At 38.0% G+C, this 25,770-nt stretch overlaps 1 protein-coding gene across 1 annotated transcript in view; it reads right to left on the bottom strand.

Annotated features, from left to right (window-relative positions):
• Positions 1-25,770, bottom strand: part of FMR1NB (FMR1 neighbor) — a 49,537-nt gene that overhangs the window by 11,223 nt on the left and 12,544 nt on the right. The window contains exons 2-4 of the mRNA XM_055393522.2: positions 9,868-9,987; positions 6,240-6,380; positions 4,395-4,491 (exon numbers count right to left, since the gene is read on the bottom strand). Of these exons, the coding sequence (XP_055249497.2) occupies positions 4,395-4,491; positions 6,240-6,380; positions 9,868-9,987 (358 nt within the window). The remainder of the gene's footprint in view (positions 1-4,394; positions 4,492-6,239; positions 6,381-9,867; positions 9,988-25,770) is intronic.

Raw genomic sequence — 25,770 nt, 5'->3', positions numbered from 1 at the left:
CTACTATTACACAAAATAGTAAAATAAGTAAGTAAATAAATCATAGTAAACCAAAGTTTATGGTGTTCTATATATATATATATATAGAATTCACATGGTTTAAGTCTGTCAAGCAGTTTGTTATTTATGTAAAAAGAAGAAATTACATTCCTATCAAGGGATAATCCTCCGGAATTCATTTTAGAGAAACATCCAGTGTACTTTAACATCCCCATATCTTGGCAGAGGAACAACAGAAGGGGCCATAACAGAGGTATTATACAAGGCATAATATATCAGACACTCTAAATTGCTTGGCATAATGCTAGGTTTGATGCTGTAAGAGCAATATTGCATAGAAACCTGGAATGTTAGGTCCATGAATCAAGGCAAATTGGAACTGGTCAAACAGGAGATGGCAAGTGTGAACGTTGACATCTTAGGAATCAGCGAACTACAATGGACTTGAATGGATGAATTTAACTCAGATGACCATTATATCTACTACAGTGGGCAAGAATCCCTTAGGAGAAATGGAGTGGCCATCATAGTCAACAGAAGAGTCCAAAATGCAGTATTTGGATGCAATCTCAAAAACGACAGAATGATCTCTGTTCGTTTCCAAGGCAAACCACTCAATATCACAGTAGTCCAAGTCTATGCCCCAACCAGTAATGCTGAAGAAGCTGAAGTTGAATGATTCTATGAAGACCTACAAGACCTTTTAGAACTAACACCCGGAAAAGATGTCATTTTCATTATAGGGGACTGGAATGCAAAAGTAGGAAGTCAAGAAACACCTGGAGTTAACAGGCAAATTTGGCCTTGGAGTACAGAATGAAGCAGGGCTAAAGCTAACAGAGTTTTGCCAAGAGAATGCACCAGTCATAGCAAACACCCTCTTCCAACAACACAAGAGAAGGCTCTACACATGGACATCACAAGATGGTCAAATCAGATTGATTATGTTCTTTACAGTCAAAGATGGAGAAGCTCTATACAGTCCACAAAAACAAGACCAGGAACTGACTGTGGCTCAGATCATGAACTCCTTATTGCCAAATTCAGACTTAAATTGAAGAAAGTAGGGAAACCCCTAGACCATTCAGCTATGACCTAAATCAATCCCTTATGATTATACAGTGAAAGTGGGAAATAATACTTAAGGGACTGGATCTGATAGACAGAGTGCCTGATGAATTATGGACGGAGGTTCGTGACATTGTACAGGAGACAAGGATCAAGACAATCCACAAGAAAAAGAAATGCAAAAAAGCAAAATGGCTCTCTGAGGAGGCCTTACAAATCACTGTGAAAAGAAGAGAAGGGAAAAACAAAGTAGAAAAGGAAAGATATACCCATTTGAATGCAGAGTTCCAAAAAAGAGCACATAGAGATAAGAGCCATCCTCAGTGATCCATGCAAAGAAATAGAGGAAAACAATAGAATGGGAAAAACTAGAGATCTCGTCAAGAAAATTAAGAGATACCAAGGGAACATTTCATGCAAAGATGGGCTCAATAAAGGACAGAAATGGTATGGACCTAACAGAAGCAGAAGATATTAAGAAGAGGTGGCAAGAATACACAGAGGACTATACAACAAAGATCTTCACAAACCAGATAATCACGATGATGTAATCACTCACCTAGAGCCAGACATCCTGGAATGCAAAGTCAAGGGGGCCTTAGGAAGCATCACTACGAACAAAGCTAGTGGAGTTGATGGAATTCCAGTTGAGCTATTTTAAATCCTAACATATGTTGCTGTGAAAGCGCAGTACTCAATATGCCAGCAAATTTGGAAAACTCAGCAGTGGCCACAGGGCTGGAAAAGGTCAGTTTTCATCCCAATCCCAAAGAAAGGCAATGCCAAAGAATGCTCAAACTACTGCACAATTGCACTCATCTCACATGCTAATAAAGTAGTGCTCAAACTTCTCCAAATCAGGCTTCAACAATACGTGAACCATGAACTTCCAGATGTTCAGGCTGGTTTTAGAAAAGGCAGAGGAATGGAGATCAAATTGCCAACATCTGTTGGATCATCAAAAAAGCAAGAGTTCCAGAAAAACTCTACTTCTGCTTCATTGCCTTTGCCAAAGCCTCTGACTGTGTGGATCACAATAAACTGTGGAAAATTCTGAAAGAGATGGGAATACCAGATCACCTGACCTGCCTCCAGAGAAACCTGTATGCAAGTCAAGAAGCAACAGTTAGAACTGGACGTGGAACAACAAACTGGTTCCAAATAGGAAAAGGAGTACATAAAGGCTGTATATTGTCACCCTGCTTATTTAACTTATATGCAGAGTACATCATGAGGAACGCTGGGCTGGAAGAATTGCAAGCTGGAATTAAGATTGCTGGGAGAAATATCAATAACCTCAGATACGCAGATGACACCACCCTTATGGAAGAAAGCAAAGAAGAACTAAAGAGCCTCTTGATGAAAGAGGAAGAGGAGAGTGAAAATGTTATCTTAAAGTTCAATATTCAGAAAACTAAGATCATGGTATCTGGTCCCATCACTTCACGGCAAATAGATGGGGAAATAGTGGAAACAGTGATAGACTTTATTTTGGGGGGCTACCAAATCACTGCAGATGGTGACTGCAGCCATGAAATTAAAAGACACTTACTCCTTGGAAGAAAAGTTATGACCAACCTAGACAGTATATTAAAGAGCAGAGACATTACTTTGCCTACAAAGGTATGCCTAGTCAAGGTTATGGTTTTTCCAGTAGTCTTGTTTGGATGTGAGAGTTGGACCATAAAGAAAGTTGAGCACCGAAGCATTGATGCCTTTGAACTGTGGTATTGGAGAAGACTCTTCAGAGTCCCTTGGACTGCAAGGAGATCCAAGCAGTCCATCCTAAAGGAGATTGGTCCTGAGTGTTCATTGGAAGGACTGATATTGAAGCTGAAACTCCAGTACTTTGGCCACCTGATACAAAGAACTGACTCATTTGAAAAGACCCTGATGTTGGGAAAGATTGAAGGCGGGACAAGAAGGGGACAACAGAGGATGGGATGGTTGGATGTCATCACCGACTCAATGGACATGAGTTTGGGTAAACTCCGGGAGTTGGTGATGGACAGGGAGGCCTGGTGTACTGCAGTCCATGGGGTCACAAAGAGTTGGACACAAGTGTGTGACTGAACTGAACTGAATCCTAGCCACCTATTTCTAGGAAATAATATTTCAGTTTTACTCATGGGTTTTCTTTGACATGAACACAAGCTTTAAAGGGAAGATGAAAGGGTCAAAAATTCTACTCCCATTCCCATTCACCTGTGAAAAGAAACAAAAGAAATAAGCCTAGGAATAGAGATAACTCACTCAGTATAGGAAACTAAGTAAAAACTGAGAAAAGAATTGACAGTCATATGCAAACTGGAAAAGCTGAAAGAAAGGCTGTGATCCAACAGTGTCTTCAAAGTCGTCTGAGAAAGTTATGAAAGCAATGAGATCGTTTAAATCAATGTAGAACTGATTTCCAGGCTAGCCATCTCCATCCACTGTATTCCTTTATTTGTTCAAGTACTCATTTATTCAACAAAAATATATTAAGTATCCACTGTATCTGAGGCACTTTGCTCTAAATTGAAAATACAATGAGGAAGATGACAGATTCACCAGACTCAAGAAAAAGGTACAGAAAAGAAAAAAGTCACAATCTTTATGAAAAATAAGTCAACGTGTATAGTCTAAATCTTCCAGTGAAATCTAAGTCGCATAAAAACATAAAAGTTGCTTAATCTTCAACAGGCACTTTATCTGAAAATTTAATAGGTACTTGTTCTCAGGGTTGTGCGAGTGCCAACCCTGCACTTGCACAAACCTGACAGCGAGCACCTCATTCACTCCATCTTAGTCATGGCCCTGCTCTCTACCTCTACACACACTCTGTCTCGGTAGGCAGGAAGCTATTAAAAAAAAAAAAACAAACACACTTACAAGCATCATGCCAACATCCCACTGGGATTTTGATAAGAAATCTGATACGAATTGGCTTGAAGTCAGATCAAGGCTTTCAAACCCAATAGTAGATGACCATCTACTAGATGGAGACTAGCGCTTCTGGGAATCCTGCTGATTTGCAGTTAACCACCTCTACTCCACATACCCTCAGCTCGCTCATTTATTTTTCCTTTCACTTGGGATTTTGTTTTGTTTGATGAGGGAATGTACAAACTAGGATATGCAAGAGGATGTCTTAAATGGGTGGAAAAATAAAAATAGCATGCATGAAGAAATATTCTGGTAACTTAACTTTTTCCCAAGCTACCTTCTGTTAATAGGCAAAAGGGACCGAAATGTAATCCCTGTACTTTTGAAGCTATGAATTAATGTGTCTACACAGGAATACTCAAGTATACTCAGCAGTTGGCAAATAAAAGTTGTTTGCCTACCTCCTCCAGCAAAGAGAGCAGCAATAAATGGGCAGACATCCCAGGAAGATCATGCTCATCGCACCAAACCCAAACATCCGGAACATCTGCGTAGGCTCTGGTGGTTTAATTATATCCTGTTACTTTTATGACTTAAGCAAGAGAAGCAAATCTGAGCTGTTTCATAAAGTCTTTATAAAAAAACTATTAGTTAATAAAGTAAAATAAGGAGATATTCTTTTATGGCAGGTAAATATCATTGGTACTCTATAAACAGCAGGAGTTTATGAAATGTTCTAGAAATACAACTAAAGGTTCAATTTGTGTGTTCTCTCCAATGGACATGATTTAGCAACTGAAAAACAACCCCAAAGGAAGCCTTAACAAAACAATCCTGTTTCTGTTAACATACTAGATTATTACTACTCGGACTATAAATATTTCTTCCTGTGACCTAAGCATGTTTTTTCCTTGGCCAAATGTTATACATTCTAGAATACTCAGGGAGTGAATCAATCTATGAATAGCTAACTTGAGAAAGGAATGGTTTCTTAAATGTTTACTTCTAAATATAAAACATTCTATTAAATGAAAAATAAAGAATTTGCAGGTGATTAAGTATATTTTATTCTTATATTCATTTGGAAATGCATTCTAATATGATTGGGGGATTGTAAGTCACAGTTCAATTTTTCCCTCTACAAGAATCAAATGTTTATTTACACATAATATAAAGACTAAATCAATGAATGAATTACAACATCATGTGACACTTTTAAAACTGTAATACTATATTCATGACTGAGTTTAGGTTTCCATCATTGATACTAGATGCTCAACAATTGAATGGGGCCTATATTAACCTAAGAGACTGTTTTCATGCATCCTTTTAGTACCATTTGTTAGTGCTTAATCATCAAATATGTCCATCAAGGGACCAATTGACAATATGTCCCCACTATCCAAATGAAGGAGCAAAAGCAGATGGTCTGGTGCTCAAAACATTGTAAAGAAAAAAAAATCTTAAGAGAAGAATCTAATTCAAAAACAAAATAACAAAGAAAGAAACTGATAAACAGACTTAAAAAGAAACATTCAATTTACTGTTACATACTGAGATGCTGAAGAAAAAGATAAATGAGAAGAATTCTATTCAAGAGAAGGTGGGAACAGAAAGTAAGCTAAGGCATGCCTGACTGGTATTGTCTCCCAGGCACATTGATGGTTACATCTCGTAAAGCCTGGAATCTATGGGAGAAGATAGTGACTAAAACAATCTCAAACTGCAACAGTTAGGACTTCCCTGGTGGTCCAGTGATTAAGGGGCTTCCCCGTTGGATCAGCAGTAAAGAATCCACCTGTAAGGCAGGAGATGCAGGAGATGCGAGTTGGATCTTGGATAGGGAAGATCCCTGGAAGAGGAAATGGCTACCCACTCCAGTATTCTTTCCGGGAAAATCCCAAGGACAGAGGATCCTGGTGGAACAGTCCATGGGATCACAAAAGGTCAGACACAACTAACTGAGCAACTGAGCACGCAGGCACCAGTGGTTAAGACTCCACGCTTCCAATACAGGGCGTGCAGATTTGATCTCTGGTCGGGGCTAAGATCCCACATGCCACTTGGCAAAAAAATTAAAATAAAAACAACAACAAAAACCCGCCATAGTCACACCTAAGGACTAAGCAGAAACCGCTCATGAATAGAGGTCTCCAGGCCTTTGTACAGATGGTAGTATTGCTCCAGGGCTGGGAGCCTCCTTTAAGGTTTAAGCTAAGAGATCCAACTGCAAACATATGCCATTGTGACCTGTTCATTCAATTTTAAAAAACAGGAATATAATAAATGTAAAAGGATTAACTTACTGTCTCTCAGCGGGGCAAAACAGCTAAACACAGCGGTCTTGAGTGAAGTGTAACAGCATTTGTATTTCAAACATTCATCCTTGTTAAGATCTTGCCCCTGCTTGCAAGGCTTTAGCACCTGACCCTCCACTGGAACGCATGCTTTTAGAAACAAAATGCAAGAAAGAGATTTCAGCATGGTTAATAAGCACTTCCCCTAAATTAAATAATTATGCAAGAAAAAAACAAAAGAAAAAACAAACAAACCTGTACATTTCTTAAAGAAAAGATTGAATGACATATACAAATAGTAATGAACGCTGAAAAAATAAAACTTAAACTAAAAGTTATCACAAAGTTACTTAACATCACATTTCCGATTCTAGATGAACTCCAGAAAAATATAAATTGTTAACAGATCATTGGTAAGGTAGTTTTAAAATGACTTTAAACATAAGTTGAGTAGTAGTGATACAAATATAACACAGAAGGTGTTAAATAGCTAGAACAGGCCAAATGCCTTTAAAACTAACACCTTGTTAAAAGAATACCACAGATACCCTCTTACTTAATTTTACTAAGCTACAGAAAGGTACTGAATTCATCAATGAAAATGCATGTAAATAAAATTCACACCATTCACTGCTAGAAAATAAAGTAATATTATCGGCATCGACCTAGTTTCTGTCAACACTTAATCATATTGGCACTGCAATATGTTTTAAGATTCTTCCTTTTGGCCTTAAGTTACAACTCTAATTCTGAATATGCAATAATTTATGGAATGAATACCAAGATTCATGCAACTACAATAAGTTCATACATAACTGAATCTGTAAGATTCACAAGCTCAAATAGCTGATTTTTTTAGACATCCTGCTTTATATGAGAAACAAATGACATCTAAACAGGCAGATATCAGATTTTTATTCAAAAAGTAAACCTCTACAGTATGGCTTAAGGTCAGCATAGAATCAATCTCCAATATTACCAACAACTACAGACTTAGAAAAGTAATTAAATGATGTTTTACAATCACTCTAAAGCACTTCAACATCAGCAAAAAACAACATAATGGTTATATTATTACCTCCTGGTATATTTTTATTATATTGCTCTTCTTTAAAGATTGACAATTCCTGAAGCTCACATAAAAATAATAACAGCTACCATTCATTAGTCATCTATTTGGGCCAAGTATCTTGCTTTACACACATTATTTCTAATCTTCACAACAAACTCTCAAAATTGGTTTTACAACCTCCAGTTTTAGAATTAAGATATAAAGGATCGGACTAACTTGTGCAAGGTCACAAATTGAATACATTACTGGTTGGCCTGTATACTCATTTCCCACACATTTTAGACATGGAGAGATTAGCCTATTTTGTTGTTATACTCTAAACAAGTTGTTCCTCAACCTTGCCAGGCCCAGAGTGACTCTCCTCCCCAGGATGGACTACATCTGGAATACCATGTTCAGTCCTGGACATCACACACTCAAGAAAGAGTGAAAACTGTCAGGTTCTGGTCAGAGAGTTGATGAACATCCTGTGTGCTGAGTTCCTCACTATTGGTATTGTTCAAAGACCACTTTCCAGGAATGGAAATCATACAAGAAAATATTTTAAATCATAGAAGAGACTGGGCTAGATCATCTGTAAGGTCCCTTCTAATGCTGGGCTTCTGTTATTTTATATCTAAATTAGTATCTGGAGTTTATGCCAGATACTAAAATTAGCTTTCAGATTCAAATCACTAATTTTGAATAATAAAAAGGTAGAACAATTTTTATCAGCTATAAGATTTTGTCCAAACGGAGAAGGATTGTGGGACCTCTCAAGGTTCCCTGTCTGTCTCGACATTATCACTTAAATCTGCAAGAGATGAATCTATTACTGTGTGTGCATGCTAAGTTGCTTCAGTCATGTTTGACTCTGTGACCCCATGGACTGTAGCCTGCCAGGCTCCTCTGTCAATGGTATCCTCCAGGCAAGAATACTGGAGTGGGTTGCTATGTCTACTAAAATACTAAAAACAGTCTAACAATGAGATGACAGTCTTTTTGCTAATGCTTAAGTGGGACAGATATTCATTTTTAATTACATAGGGGAAGAAATAAATTGGCTAAGTACTTCATATTTTATGTACCTACAGTTTTTCTTTTTTGAGAATAAGGTATGTACATTTTATAAGTATTAATATTTAATCACTGTTGAAAGATGTGAATCAACCTGTGCTGTGCTTAGTCTCTCAGTCGTGTCCGACTCTTTGCGACCCCATGGACCGTATCCCACCAGGCTCTTCTATCCATGGATTTTTCCAGGCAAGAATACTAGAGTGGGTTGACATGCTCTCCTCCAGGGGATCTTCCCAATCCAGGGATCAAACCCAGGTCTCCCATATTGCCGGTGGATTCTTTACTGTCTGAGCCAGCAGGGAAGCTCTGAATCAACCTAGGTAAGATATTTCTCTTAAAATGGGACAGTTTGATTTTACTGGGTGAAAACATCAATTCATAAATTGGTTTTCACTCAACTTACTGCACTTTGGAGGAGTATTTAATAAATGCAGATATTTTATTTAGACTATTTTTAAAGGTGGCTTCAATGTTTGTATAATGTACTTATTATAGGTAGTTTGGGATAGTTTACATCTGCTATCTTCTTGAGCTCTAAAGCTTGAATCATCATTTGTTGCTTATGACCAACTCAAAAACTCATTAAACTATTCTCTTAGCTTCACAACAAACCACCTTATCAGACTTCTCTTTCTCCAATCAATTTAACCATAGAAGTATTTTTAAACAAATTATTTGAGTTTGTTTATTTTGCTATTCTCATTAGTAGTAGGTGTTATAATGCTTGTTTTGAACTTGAAATCTCTATAGAGAAACATGAAGAGATTTATGCAAAGTCACAGAAGAATTCAGTGGTAGAGTCTGGAGTTAAACAATGGATAAAATTTCATGCTTATATTTGTATATCAAATTTTGTTAGAATAAACTCTGCATGATTTTTAATAAAAGTTTCATCTTTGTAATTCACATATGTCAATTTATTTGAACTTTCTCCTTGAAAGGGCACCACATGCTGTACAAAATTAAATGTGTTTATTTGTGGTTTATCTCAGGAGCCATCATGTGCTTAATAAACACATTATATACAGAACCACAAAAAGACAAAGATAATGTGACTTGAAGCCTGAACATTTTATCATTAAAACAGATGGGGAAATATCTGGTATATTCCATAATATTAGAGATACACAGTACCCTGATTAATGCAACAGAAGACACTGCTTTCACTAAACTGGATCAGTGACTAAATTTCAAGCAATGCCATTAAGGTAAATTGAGGTTGAGAAATTTGTAAAGGAAAAGTATTATATCAAGAGTAACAAGCATTTATGGAATGCCTTAAAATACTGTCTCAATTTATCCTCACAATTATTTCTGATAAGCATTTTCATTTTAAAGATGAAGACACTGAGGTTCAGAGGTTATCTTGCCTAAGGCAAAGGGCAGAGTCAGGATTAAAACTCAGGTGCATCTCACTCCAATACCAATAGACTACACTGCCTCTTAAACATTTAACTACTGTTTTCAAAACAAGGACACAGGGAGGAATAAAATAAAACAGGAACTTACTTGTTGGAAAGAAAAATCTTATCAGAGATCCCGAGGCAGAAGTTTCATTCAGAGATTGTCCATCAGCATTTTCACTGCTCCACAGAAAATAGTTATTTGCAGATACAGAATCCATAAACCCTTAAGAAAAGTGAAATTATTAACTCCAACATAAAGTTATCACCTTCCTTAACCCTTTGAAAGTAATTACCTTTGCTTAAATTAAACATGGAAAGCCTAAGAACTAACAGACACTGTATTTAAAACTCATAGCAGCTAGGTACAATTAATAATCAGAATACGTTTTTGCTGTGAAACTAAAAAACTGAGTATTAAGTTTAAATAAATTAATTTAAAAATACATTTTAAGATGTTTAAACTATAGGCCGGAACATGCCATTGTAGAACTGTAAACTACAATAGTGAATTTGCCTCTGATAGTCTTGACATTTGGTGTGAAAGTCACTCAGTCATGTCCTACTCTTTGCGACCGCATGGACTGTAGCCTGTCAGGCTCCTCTGTCCATGGAATTCTCCAGGCAAGAATACTGGAGTGGGTAGCTGTTCCCTTCTCCAGGGGATCCTCCCAACCCAGGGATCCAACCCAGGTCTTCTGCACTGCAGGTGCATTCTTTACCATCTGAGCCAGAAGGGAAGCCTAAGAATACTGGAGTCGGTAGACTCCACTTGTGGAGGATCTTCAAGACCCAGGAATCAAACAGGGGTCACCTGCATTGCAGGCAGATTCTTTACCCGTTAAGCTTCCAGGGAAGTCCTTGACATTCAGAGGCCCAATCAATTAACAACTTTGAAACAGTATGTATTCCAATTAAATTAGACCCCATCACAGATACTCTGGGCAAATACGTTGGCTTCTTTATTTACTGACTAAAAAAAAAAATTAAGGTTTTAGACATTGTAAACATCATCTCCTTCCTCACCACTTCAGAACAATCTGGTTTTAGTTTTGCTTGCATGATTCCCTCCTATATAAGGGGAGAGGATATCTATCCTCATTCCCATAGTAAGGATTTGTCCATATCATTAAGTATTTTCCAACACTATCTTTAATAACTTTACAGCATTCCATTATACAACTTTACTATAAATGAGTTGATAATTTCTCCCAAAGAAAGACATTTAGGTTTTTTACAATTTATTAATATTACAAAGAACACTGGAGAAGGGAATGGCAAACCACTCCAGTATTCTTGCCTTGAGAACCCCATGAACAGTATGAAAAGGCAAAAAGGACACTGAAAGATAAACGCCCCAGGTCAGTAAGTGCCTAAATATGCTACTGGAGATCAGTGGAGAAATAACTCCAGAAACAATGAAGAGACGGACCAAAAGCAAAAACAACACCCAGTTGTGGATTTGACTGGTAATGGTAGCAAGGTCCAATTCTGTAAATAGCAATATTGCATAGGAACCTGGAATGTTAGATCCATGAATTAAGGCAAACTGGAACTGGTCAAACAAGAGATGGCAAGAGTGAACGTCGGCATTTTAGGAATCAGCAAAATAAAATGGACTGGAATAGGTGAATTTAACTCAGATAAACATTATATCTACTACGGTGGGCAAGAATCCCCTAGGAGAAATGGACTAGACATCAGTCAACAAAAGAGTCCAAAATGCAGTATTTGGATGCAATCTCAAAAACGACAGAATGATCTCTGTTCATTTTCAAGGCAAACCATTCAATATCACGGTAATCCAAATCTATGCCCTGACCAGTAATGCTGAAGAAGCTGAAGTCGAATGGTTCTATGAAGACCTACAAGACCTTTTAGAACTAACACCCAAAAAAGATGTCATTTTCATTATAGGGGACTGCAATGCAAAAGTAGAGAGTCAAGTAACAGGCAAATTTGGCCTTGGAATACGGAATGAAGCAGGGCAAAGGCTAACAGATTTTCGCCAAGAAAATGCACTGGTCATAGCATACACCTTTCCAACAGCAAAAGAGAAGACTCTACATGTGGACATCACCAGATGGTCAACACTGAAATCAGATTTATTATATTCTTTGCAGCCATGGAGAAGCTCTATACAGTCTGCAAAAACAAGACCAGGAGCTGACTGTGCCTCAGATCATGAACTCCTTATTGCCAAATTCAGACTTAAATTGAAGAAAGTAGGGAAACCACTAGACCATTCAGCTATGACCAAAGTAATCCCTTATGATTATACAGTGAAAGTGGGAAATAATACTTAAGGGACTAGATCTGATAGACAGAGTGCCTGATGAACTATGGACAGACGTCCATGACATTGTACACGAGACAGGGATCAAGACCATCCCCAAGAAAAAGAAATGCAAAAAACCAAAATGGCTCTTTGAGGAGCCCTTACAAATCACTGTGAAAAGAAGAGAAGGGATAAAAAAGCAGAAAAGGAAAGATATACCCATTTGAATGCAGAGTTCCAAAGAATAGCAAGGAGAGATAAGAACGCCTTCCACAGCAATCCATGCAAAGAAATAGAGGAAAACAATAGAATGGGAAAGACTAGAGATCTCGTCGAGAAAATTAGAGATACCAAGGGAACATTTCATGCAAATATGGGCTCAATGAAGGACAGAAATGGTATGGACCTAACAGAAGCAGAAGATATTAAGAAGAGGTGGCAAGAATACACAGAAGAACTGTACAAAAAGATCTTCATGACCCAGATAATCACAATGGTGTGATCACTCACCTAGAGCCAGACATCCTGGAATGTGAAGTCAAGTGGGCCTTAGGAAGCATCACTATGAACAAAGCTAGTGGAGGTGATGGAATTCCAGTTGAGCTATTTCAAATCCTGAAAGCTGATGCTGTGAAAGTGCTGCACTCAATATGCCAGCAAATTTGGAAAACCCAGCAGTGGCCACAGGATTGGAAAAGGTCAATTTTCATTCCAATCCCAAAGAAAGGCAATGCCAAAGAATGTTCAAACTAGCGCACAACTGCACTCATCTCATACACTAGTAAAGTCTCAAACTTCTCCAAGCCAGGCTTCAACAATATGTGAACCGTGAACTTCCAGATGTTCAAACTGGTTTTAGAAAAGGCAGAGGAAGCACAGTGTAGGAGACAGGAAGAATAAAAGAAAAGCATGTCCCAGTAAGGGCCACAGAAGAAATTTATAATTATTGATAAACTGGATGCTATAAGGCATGAGATTCTTGGAACAAGCCCAGAAGGAAGAGTTCATAGTCTTGAAAACAAGATATGATCCTGGGGTCAGAAAACCGACCCCAGACTGTTTCTCAACTGGTGTCTCAGAGTCACATGTTTTACGTATCTGATGGAAAATCTATAAATAAGAATATTAGTCTTAGTTACTGATTTGATATTGATTACTGTTTCTTAGTTACTCAATGGTTAATGATCATTTTGTTCTTTGGCCCTGAAGGCCACATGAGTTATAGCTTAACTCCCCACATATTCTTTCATTCAAGGCTGAAAGTATAATAAAGCTGGCTTTGATTCAGTTTCGGCACCTTCACCTTGGAGCGGTGTTGGTCCCCTGATCCTCGCTTTTCACTGAATTCTTGTGTCTTGTTTCTCATTCTCTCACTGTATCACGCTTTCAGAAACCCTGCTTGTTGAGGGGGTCTCAAAACGAGAGATCAAGTTGGAAACATCTGCTGGATCATTCCACAATAAACTGTGGAAAATTCTGAAAGAGATGGGAAAACCAGACCACCTGACATGTCTCTTGAGAAATCTGTATGCAGGTCAGGAAGCAACAGTTAAAACTGGATATGGAACAACAGACTGGTTCCAAATAGGAAAAGGAGTACATCAAGGCTGCATATTGTCACCCTGCTTATTTAACTTACATGCAGAGTAAATAATGAGAAATGCTGGGCACAAGCTGGAATGAAGATTGCCGGGAGAAATATCAATAACCTCAGATATGCAGATGACACCACCCTTATGGCAGAAAGTGAAGAGGAACTCAAAGGCCTCTTGATGAAAGTGAAAGAGGAGAGTGAAAAAGCTGGCTTAAAGTTCAACATTCAGAAAACTAAGATCATGGCATCCGGTCCCATCACTTCATGACAAATAGATGGGGAAACAGTGGAAACAGTGGCAGACTTTGTTTTTGGGGGGCTCCAAAATCACTGCAGATGGTGACTGCAGCCATGAAATTAAAAGACTCCTTGGAAGGAAAGTTATGACCAACTTAGATAGCATATTAAAAAATAGAGACATTACTTTGCCAACAAAGGTATATCTAGTCAAGGCTATGGTTTTTCCACTAGTCATGTATGGATGTGAGAGTTGGACTATAAAGAAAGCTGAGCACAGAAGAAATGATGCTTTTGAACTGTGGTGTTGGAGAAGACTCTTGAGAGTCCCTTGGACTGCAAGGAGATCCAACCAGTACATCCTAAAGGAGATCAGTCCTGGGTGTTCATTGGAAGGACTGATGTTGAAGCTGAAACTCCAATACTTTTTGGCCACCTGATGTGAAGAACTGACTCATTTGAAAAGACCCTGATGCTGGGAAAGTTTAGGAGAAGGGGAAGACAGAGGATGAGATGGTTGTATGGCATCACTGACTCAATGGACATGAGTTTGGGTAAACTCTGGGAGTTGGTGACGGACCGGGAGGCATGGCGTGCCGCAGTCCATGGAGTCACAAAGAGTCGGACACAACTGAGCAACTGAATTGAAAGAACAGTGCCTAAAACACTCATAGATACAGAGAATAGACTGCTGGCTACATATGGGGTGGGAGAATAGACTGCTGGCTACATATGGGGTGGGGTGGGAGAATTGGGTGAAGTGGGTCAAAAAGTACAAACTTCCAGCTATCAAATAATTAAGTCCTGAGATAATGTACTGCATATTTGAAAGTTGCAAAGAGAGTAAATCTTAAAAGTTCTCATCACAAGAAAAAAAAAATTTGTAACTGTGTATGGTAACAGAGGTTAACTAGACTTACTGTGGTGATTTCACAATATATAGAAAAATTAAATCATTATGTTGTATACCTGAAACTAATGTAATGTTAGATGTCAATTGTACCTTAATAAAAAAAGAAAAAGAAAAAGAAAAAATAAAGAACTCTGCAATGTAACAATTATCACTGGAGCTATATATTTGCAGATATTTATTAAAAATTCCTTAGGATATAATTCTTAAGGAATGGCTCTTGACCTTGGCCACACTACCCTCCAGTAAGGCTGCTAAAAAGTATACATCTACCAGCAGTGCAAGCAAGTGCCAACATTCTTGGACCTTCACGTTTTTGTTGTTGCTTCTCAGTTTGATGGCCAAACTAATGTTATTCCTTGTTTTAATCGGCACTTTTAGTCATCAATGAGGTGATCTCTTTCATATATTTGTTGTGTAGTAGAGAACTTAACTCTTAATCTGCCACATATGTTGGAAATATTCTTCAAAGCAGTCAGTTACATTTATATTTTTTATGATTTTTTGGGAAATTCAAAAGTGTAAAATGTTTTCGAACTTCCCTGGGTGGTCCACTAGTTAAGAATCCTCTTTCCAATGTAGGGGACAAGGGTTTCATTCCTGGTGGGGGATCTGAGATTCACATGCCACAAGCAGGGCAACTATGCCCATGCACCACCAACCAGAGAGCCCAGGTACCACAATTAGAGAGTCCACATGCCGACTACTGAGCCTGCATGCTCCAGAGCTTTTGAGCCTCAACGACTGACTAGGTGCAGCCAAAGTTTAAAAAAAAAAAGTTTAAAAAGTTTTATGTAATCAAAGGTATCCATCTCCTACTAAATATTTCTGCATTTCAGGTCATGTTTTAAAAGGCACTATGGACAAAGAATGTCACCCACCATTACAGTAAACAAAGAATGTTGCCGGCCACATCCAGTAAATCTTTAGCCATTGTAACTGCCAAAGACACTGCACCCTGAGGGGTGTTCACGATGGAGCAAACAAGGATCCTGGTCCTAGATAGTTAAGATGCGTATCAAGAGAACAATTTCAATAAGCCCAGACTCTTACATCTTCCAATAGATAGAAAAGCACTAAATTCATTAACTTGAGATGTCTGTTTTTCTTTAATTAGCAGTAATCTTTTGATGTTCAACTCCTTGGGTGTTTTTTTTTTTGTTTTCGCTTTGCTTTTGCCAAAACACCTATATATCCTGGATCCTCCCCTATTTCTTTTGAAACAGTCCTTCAGAGCTATCTCAGAGGCTGTTTCCAGGCTTAAGTCCTCAGAAAGTCTGCCAAATAAAACATAGTTTTAAATTTTAGGCTGTGCATCTTTTCAGTTGACAGCATTCTAAACTAATAGTTCCTTCTACGCTTTTAGTTTCACTTATTTTTTATGGGCTTAATTTTTTATTTATTTTCTTGTTGTTTTATTTATTTTAATTGTAGGCTAATTACTTTACAATATTGTAGTGGTTTTGTCATACATTGACATGAATCAGCCATGGGTGTACAGGTGTTCCACATCCTGAAACCCCCTCCCACCACCATCCCCATCCCATCCCTCTGGGTCATCCCAGTGCACCAGCCACGAGCATCCTGTATCATGCATCGAACCTGGTCTGGTGATTCGTTTCAAATATAATATACATGTTTCAATGCTATTCTCTCAAATCATACAACACTTGCCTTCTCCCACAGACTCCAAAAGACTGTTCTATACATCTGTGTCTCTTCTGCTGTCTCGCACCGTTACCATTTTTCTAAACTCCATATATATACGTTAGTATACTGTATTGGTATTTTCCTTTCTGGCTTACTTCACCATGTATAATAGGCTCCAGTTTCATCCACCTCGTTAGAATGATTCAAATGTATTCTTTTTAATGGCTGAGGAAAATTCCATTGTGTATGTACCACAGCTTTCATATCAATTCATCTTCTGATGAACATCTAGGTTGTTTTCATGTCCTGGCTATTATAAACAGTGCTGCGATGAACACTGGGGTACACACGTCTCTTTCAGTTCTGGTTTCCCCGGGGTGTATGCCCAGGAGTGCAATTGCTGGGTCGTATAGCAGTTCTATTTTCAGTATTTTAAGGAATCTCCACACTGTTCTCCATACTGGCTGTACTAGTTTGCATTCCCACCAAAAGTGTAAGAGGGTTCCCTTTACCCCACACCCTCTCCAACATTTACTGTTTGTAGATTTTTGGATAGCAGACATTCTGACTGGCGTGAAATGGTATCTCATTGTTGTTTTGATTTGCATTTCTCTGATTATGAGTGATGTTGAGCAGCTTTTCATGTGTTTGTTAGCCATCTGTATGTCTTCTTTGGAGAAATGTCTGTTTAGTCTTTGGCCCATATTGGGTTGTTTATTTTTCTGTAATTGAGCTGCAGGAGTTGCCTGTATATTTTTGAGATTAATTCTTTGTCAGTTGCTTCATTTGCTATTATTTTCTCCCGTTATGAAGGCTGTCTTTTCACCTTGCTTATAGTTTCCTTCGTTGTGCAAAAGCTTTTAAGTTTAATTAGGTCTCATTTGTTTATTTTTGCTTTTATTTCCTTTACTCTGGGAGGTGGGTCATAGAGGATCCTGCTGTGATTTATGTCGGAGAGTGTTTTGCCTGTTTTCCTCTAGGAGTTTTATAGTTTCTGGTCTTACGTTTAGATCTTTAATCCATTTTGAGTTTATTTTTGTGTATGATGTTAGAAAGTGTTCTAGTTTCATTCTTTTACAAGTGGTTGACCAGTTTTCCCAGCATCACTGGTTAAAGAGATTGTCTTTTCTCCATTGTATATTCTTGCCCCCTTTGTCAAAAATAAGGTGTCCACAGGTGCGTGCATTTATTTCTGGGCTTTCTATTTTGTTCCACTAATCTATATTTCTATCTTTGTGGCAGTACCATACTGTCTTGATGACTGTAGCTTTGTAGTAGAGCCTGATGTCAGGCAGGTTGATTCCTCCAGTTCCATTCTTCTTTCTCAAGATTGCTTTGGCTATTCGAGGTTTTTATGTATTTCTATGCAAATTGTGAAATTATTTTAGTTCTGTGAAAAATACTATCGGTAGCTTGATAGGGATTACATTGAATCTACAAAATCCTTTGGGTAGTATACTCATTTTCACTATATTGATTCTTCCAACCCACGAACATGGTATATTTCTCCATCTATGTGTGTCCTCTCTGATTTCTTTCACCAGTGTTTTATAGTTTTCTATATATAGGTCTTTTGGTAGATATATTCTTAAGTATTTTATTCTTTTCATTCCAATGGTGAATGGAATTTTTTCCTTAATTTTTCTTTCTGTTTTCTCATTGTTAGTGTATAGCAATGCAAGGGATTTCTGTGTGTTCATTTTTTATCCTGCAACTTTACTATATTCATTGATTAGCTCTAGTAATTTTCTGGTGGAGTCTATAGGGTTTTCTATGTAGAGGATCATGTCATCTGCAAACAGTGAGAGTTTTACTTCTTCTTTTCCAATCTGCATTCTTTTCATTTATTTTTCTGCTCTGATTGCTGTGGGCAAAACTTCCAAAACTATGTTGAATAGTAGTGGTGAGAGTAGGCACCCTTGTCTTGTTCCTGACATTAGGAGAAATGCTTTCAGTTTTTCACCGTTGAGGATAATGTTTGCTGTGGGTTTGTCATATATAGCTTTTATTATGTTGAGGTATTTTCCTTTTATGCCTGCTTTCTGGAGGGTTTTTATCATAAATGGATGTTGAATTTTGTCAAAGGCTTTCTCTGCATCTACTGAGATAATCATATATTTTTTATCTTTCAATTTCATTAACATGTGGTGTATTCCATTGATTGATTTGTGAATATTGAAGAATCCTTGCTTCCCTGTGATAAAGCCCACTTGGTCATGATGTATGATCTTCTTAATGTGTTGTTGGATTCTGTTTGCTCTGATTTTGTTAAAGATTTTCACATTTATATTCATCAGTGATACTGACCTGTAGTTTTCTTTTTTTGTAGCATCTTTATCGTGTTTTGGTATTAGGGTGATGGTGGCCTCATAGAATGAGTTTGGAAGTTTATCTTACTCTGAAATTTTCTGGAAGCGTTTGAGTAGCATTGGTGTTAGATCTTCTCTAAAATTTTGGTAGAATTCAGCTTGAAGCCATCTGGTCCTGGGCTTTTGTTTGCTGGAAGATTTCTGATTCGTTTCGATTTCCATGCTTGTGATGGGTCTGTTAAGATTTCTTATTTCTTCCTGGTTCAGTTTTGGAAATTTGTACTTTTCTAAGAATATGTCCATTTCTTCCAAGTTTTCCAGTTTATTGGCATATAGTTGCTGATAGTAGTCTTTTATGATCCTTTGTATTTCTGTGTTGTCTGTTGTGATTTCTCCATTTTCATTTCTATTTTGTTGATTTGATTCTTCTCCCTTTGTTTCTTGATGTGTCTAGCTAATGTTTTGTCAATTTTATTTATCTTCTCAAAGAACCAGCTTTTTACTTTGTTGATTTTTGCTATGGTCTCTTTTCTTTTGCATTTATTTCTGCCCCAATTTTTAACATTTCTTTCCTTCTACTAATCCTGGGGTTCTTCATTTCTTCCTTTTCTGGGTGCTTCAGGTGTAGAGTTAGGTTATTTAGTTGACTTTTTTCTTGTTTCTTCAGGTAAGCCTGTATTGCTATGAACCTTCCCCTTAGCACTGCTTTTACAGTGTCCCATAGTTTTTGGGTTGTTGTGTTTTCATTTTCATTCGTTTCTATGCATATCTTGATTTCTTTTTTGATTTCTTCTATGATTTGTTAGTTACTCAGAAGCGTGTTGTTCAGCCTCCATATGTTGTTATTTTTAATATTTTTTCTCCTGTAATTGACATCTAATCTTACTGCATTGTGGTCAGAAAAGATGCTTGGAATGATTTCAATTGTTTTAAATTTACCAAGCCTAGATTTATGACCCAGGATGTGATGTATCCTGGAGAAGGTCCCATGTGCACTTGAGAAAATGTAGTTTCACTTTTTAAATGTAAATCTTTTTCACCTAGAAAGTATTTTGCATATGGTGATACATTTTTTCCGGTTTTCTTAAATCCATTCATTAAATCCATCCTTTCCTACGTATATCACCAGCATATTCTAAGTCCTCAGTCATAGATTTGTTTCTTGACTTCCTATTTTTTTCCATTAAACTATCCATTCATGCACCAATACCACTGTTATAATTTATCTTGCATTGTCACATGTTTTAATAATTTGTCTGGCAATCTTTTAATTAATCCTCATTATCAAAATATTATTCTCAACTCTGAAGAATTTTTTAGATTAAACTTAGAATCATTCTGTCAAGTCAAAAAATCCTAAAAATATTTTTATGTTAATTATGTTCCTTATTTAACATTCACTCAAAAACATTTATTGTGTACCTTGTATACCTGGTTCGAATTTTTTAAATGTAGATTCATTGAGAGAGAATGGATAACAGTACAAAATTACCTCACCCAAGAATCTCACTCATTCAAGTCTCTTTTTTATCTCCCTGAGTAATGTTTATAGTTACATTCATATAGGTCCTATACCATTTTTACTACACTTATTTCCATATGTCAAGTATATTTTCTTTTTATATGAATATAATCTATTTCACCACATTTTCTAGCTGATTACTGCTGGTATGTGAGAAAAGTAAGGAGTTTATTTTCTAACTTACTACTTTATTTGACTCTCCTTAGAGCTCATTGGTCTTCAGTTTCATTTCAGATCTATACAACCACAATATCACTAAATACAGGTGAAGACAGAAATCTCTGGCTTAAGAAAGAAATTTTTTACTAAATTAAGAATGTACTCCCCTAGTCTTAGTTTACTATAAATTTTCTGTTATTTTACTTTATTTTTACGCAAGAATGGAAGTGGGATTTTATCATATGCTTTTAATATTTACTACCATGATCATATTTTCCTCTGCCTCTTAATTGCTGAAAATTAACATATTTCCCAATATTAAAATATTCTTGCACTCCTGAAATAAAGCCCAAATTGTTAATGCTGTATACAGAATTTTTGGATCAACATTTCTAAGTGTGCCTGCAGCTTTCTATTGTTTGCTATCTCTACAGGTTTTGGCATGACAGTTATATCTGCTTCCTAAAATAATCTGGGAAGCTTTTCATCTTTTTTTCTATACTTAAACAGTTTAAACAGAATAGGAAATATTCGATCCATTAAAGGTTTGGAAAAACTCATCCATAAATAGTCTGAGTCTGCAAGTTTTGAAGGGGGATGGATGGTTCCATTCTATAGAAAATAACTATTTCTTCATGTTCATGAGTTTATTTTAATTTTCCTAGGAGATCATTTGCTTATAAAGTAATCAAATGGAATCATAAAAATATTCACTTGCAATTTTTAAATTTCCTTTATATCAATGAAAATATTCTTTCATATTTTAATGAGACCAGCTTCCATACACATGTACCTGAATGTATATTCTCAGCCTGTAGGGTACTTTATTGCAATATGAACTTTATTATATGAATATGAACTTTGTTATACATGTTAATCTAATTGTATTATTCTAATGGTCAATAATTTTTTATTTTTTTCTGTCAAGGACTAAAATATGTGTATCATAGTCTGCCACTACAATTGTAGATTTGTCCATTCCCACTTGAATTTCTAAGACCATTTGTTTTATATATTTTAGCATTATGCATAAATGTTCATTCATTATAGTTTTATCTTCACTGTGTATTAAAATATCTAGACAATGTTAAAAATAACCCATTTTATTCTGTTTGTTTTATCCTAACCCCTACTCATTCAATAAATATGTTTTTAATGACTATTATATTTGAGGTTTTGGGAATATATCAGTGAACAGATCAGGTAAGATCCCTACCCTTATGACGCTCACCATATAGTGGAGAACACAAAAACAGTAAACTAACAAATAATTATGGGCTTCCCTGATAGTTCAGTTGGTAAAGAAATTGCCTGCAATGCAGGAGACCCCAGTTCAATTCCTGGGCTGGGAAGATCGCTGGAGAAGGGCTAGGCTACCCACTCCAGTATTCTTGGGCTTCCATTCTGGCTCACCTAATGCCTATTATATTTCAGGTTTTGGTAATACATCAGTGAACAAATCAGGTAAGATCCCTACCCTCATGAAGCTTACGACTGAGAAAACAGAAAATAAAAGTAAACTAACAAATAACTATAAATTGCAATGTGTGCTATGAGGAAAGTGGGTGTCAGTACAATATAGGATAGAGGAACTACTTTAAATAGGAGCTGACCTCTCTGAGATGGTATTTCAACTTACAAAAAAAAAAAAAAAACGATTAGGAGAAAGTGGCCATACAAGGGGCTTGGAAGCCCAGGGAAGAAGAAATTAGATTAATATATCCAACCATATTTTGCCAGATTAGAGGGCTCAATGCTCTGCATCATACAAGAAAGGAGTTACAGTTGGAAGGAGCCTTGACAGGACCTATGTGTTCTATACTGCCATTTGTTCACTCAGTGACGACCTTGACTACCCTTGTCAACACACCATCTGAAGGAAGTATCAGCTGGCAGTAGCATAAAGTGACCTGAGTCTCCATACTAGGTTGTCTTCTGCAGGGAGTGTGCTCTCTGGAGTCCTTGCAGGATGCAGATTAATCTCCAACTCAGGGTACTCTAGCTTCCAAACCCTGCCAGACAGGCTTGGTTTTAGCTGAAGTGAAATACAAGTCTACTGCAACTTCTCTCAGTAGTGTCTAGCTTGGCTATCTTTCAGAAATCCCTCCAAAGTTCTGTGATATAAATAAAGATAGCACCCTTCTTGGCTCTCTGAGTTTTCAACTACTACAGATCTTTTGGTCACTTTGTACAAAAGGAAGAGGCAATTAAACATTCACTCAGGTAAGCACCCATCAGCAACAGCCTGAACCAAAAGCCTCCAGTATGTTTAATCTGCTCTCTACCACTGCTCTCTTCCCTACTGTGAAAGACAATTATTTTTAAATTAACATGAACACTGTTTCCCAAAGTATGTATACGTATCATCAGCATTACATGATTTGATTTTAGGTGGAACACAGCTGAATATTTATGGGTGTATTTAATTTTCACTATTTAGGTATTAAAATATAGATGACTTGTATAGCAAAACTACCGTGACACCAAACAAGGTTTGACACCACTCACCACATGGCAAACCTTTATAAAAATCCCCTTTGATATCCTTTTCCTTTCATTCTCAGAAGCATTTGTCCTCTTCTTGCTCCAGAATCTCCCATCAACCAGTGCCCAGGTCTTTTCAGAGCTTCCTCTACATCTTATTAGGCTCCAGACTCTTTCCCCTCCCCCATTGTTTTTCCATTGTAATTCCATCTTCTATACTTCTAATTTGCATCTGTACACTCATTAAGTTCAGCAAATAAAAGATTAGGAACCAGCATCCCTAAATGGCAACAAGAAATGGTAAAGAACCAACTATGTTTCCCTGTCACAAAGAATTTTTATTTTTTACTTTCCCTGTTAACAACAACAACAACAAAGACTGAAAATGTAACTACGTTTCAAAGGGAAAAAATAAAACAGACTCAAAGCTATGGGCTTCATGGGCATGTGACCTGTGCAATCTACAGAATGTGGCTGTTAAAACAGTCCTACACTTGGTTAAATGTTGAGCTATCATCTTGAAATTCATAATACATTTTGAACAAGGGAGCCCCCTCCTACATTTTCATTTTGAAAATCATGCTACCAGCCCTGCTCTGTAGTGAAGTATCTCAGATGAGGGACTAGATTAAAGGGTGAAGAGAGAATGAGAACAGTAGCTAATGTATCAGCTTGAAGAGGATTTTGCTAGGGCTTTATTTGAGGGTCTACCTATGCTGCAGTCTTTTCTGGGCCTCAGCCTCAAATAGACCTGAATTTGCATTCTGACTCTTCCAGGTACTAGCTAGTCAACTTGAGCAAATTAGTAAACTTCTCTTTGCCTCAGTTTACTTACCTGCAAAATGGGAATAGAATTTACTTTGAAGAACTCTAAGCATCACATGAAGTCATACACAAAAAGTACAATATAAAACCATAAATATCTCATCATATGTCTTTCACTTTTTAAATTTTTTCTAACTTTAATAACATGACTTTGATTTCAGGATATTTATTTTTATAAATATTTCTCTTAATCACAAACATGACCAGTTTTACATTTATAACAGGGCTATAGTTTCCTTTTAAAACAAATGCATTGGCTCACAGCAGGTTCCACCTAGGAGTCTGACACTCCTGGAGGCTCTAGATGGAGTCCCGGGAGCTGAGGGGTACAGGTGGCCGCTGGAACATGAAGAAGGGGTAAGGCAAGAGCCCCTCAAGATTTCTCCAGAACCATCATTTAAAAGTCTGTATCAGGAGGAGGAAGGAAGATGGCGGAGGAATAGGACGGGGAGACCACTTTCTCCCCCACAAATTCATCAAAAGAACATATGAACGCTGAGTAAATTCCACAGAACACCTTCTGAATACTGGCAGAGGACATCAGGCACCCAGAAAAGCAACCCATTGTCTTCGAAAGGAGGTATGAAACAATATAAAAGATAAAAAGAGAGACAGAAGAGGTAGTGACAAAGATCTGTCCCAGGAAGGGAGGCTTTAAAAGAGAGAGAAGTTTCCAAAGACCAGGAAACACTCTCACTGGCAACTCTGTGGTAAGCCTTGGAAACTCAGAGGGCAAAATAACCAGGAGGAGAAATAAATAAATAATCAAAACCCACAGATTATGCACCCAACAGTAACTCCAAGCGGAGAAGCAGCGCAGACACCCGCATCCCCCACTCACAAGCAGGGCCTGGGCAGGGAGGCGCGGCTGCATTGTTTAGAGTGAGGACCGGGCCTGAATGCCCCGACGGCAATCTAAGGGAACTAACTTGAGATAGCAAAGCAGACTGTGGGATAGCTACCCCGCGAAAAGGTGAAAAGCCCAAACCTAAGACCCGCTCATAGAACAAAAGGCTGACTAGAGCTAGCCGGCTGCGGACGACCCAGCCCACATTCCTCGCCGAGACAGGCAGGGGAGGGCAGCCAGAGCCTAAAGGGGGCAATCGCAGCCCCAGAGAGACATCATCTACCAAACCGAAAGCAGGCTACGTTGCTAACCAAGACTTCTTGGGTTTCTGGACGGTCGACATCTGCCTGAGAAGTTGCACCGGTTGTACACCCAGAAAACAAAGTGGCATGGACCCGGGAGGCAGTAAGTCGCAGTTACTGCACTCGCCAAACACCTGGTCACCTGAGCTGCTTGGACCGGGGAAGGGCACAAACGCAGGCCCAACCAAGTCTGCGACTTTGTGGAGTACACGAGTACCTGAACCTGAGCAGCTTAGACCTGGGAAGTGCATGCAACTGAGCGCTGGCCTCAGACAGTTCCCGGCAGAGCAACCAAGAGCCTGAGCAGTGTAGACAGGGAAAGCACACACGCCGTAAACAGAGGCAAACCCAGTGTGGCTGAGACACTGTGAGCACTCCTCACAGAGACCAATGATATTTGTGTACAGCGTTCCTCCCTCCCCACAGCACAACTGAACAAGTGAGCCTTAAAAAGTGTCCACCACCACTCCCTAGTGTCAGGGCAGAAATTAGACACTGAAGAGACCAGCAAACAGAAGAAGCTAAAACAGAGGGAACCACCTTGGAAGTGACAGATGGAGAAATCTTGAGGCTACTGCAAAAATAAGACTGAAACCGAGAGGCACAGGCTTAAGTCCAAATCCTGAGAACTCCTGACTCCAGGGAACATTAATCAATAGGAGCTCATCAATCGCCTCCATGCCTACACTGAAACCAAGCACCACAAAAGGACCAACAAGATCCAGAGCAAAACATACCACACAAATTCTCCAGCAACACAGGAACATAGTCCTGAGCTTCAATATACAGGCTGCCCAAAATCACTCCAAACCCACAGACATCTCATAACTCATTACCGGACACTATATTGCACTCCAGAGAGAAGAAATCCAGTTTCACCCACCAGAACACC

The sequence above is a fragment of the Moschus berezovskii genome, chromosome X (assembly GCF_049115385.1).
Source record: "Moschus berezovskii isolate FMDL1 chromosome X, NW_MosBer_1.0, whole genome shotgun sequence".
Classification (NCBI taxonomy): Eukaryota; Metazoa; Chordata; class Mammalia; order Artiodactyla; family Moschidae; genus Moschus; species Moschus berezovskii.
The sequence above is the reverse complement of the archived record's forward strand: the minus strand, read 5'-3'. Positions and strand labels throughout refer to the sequence as shown.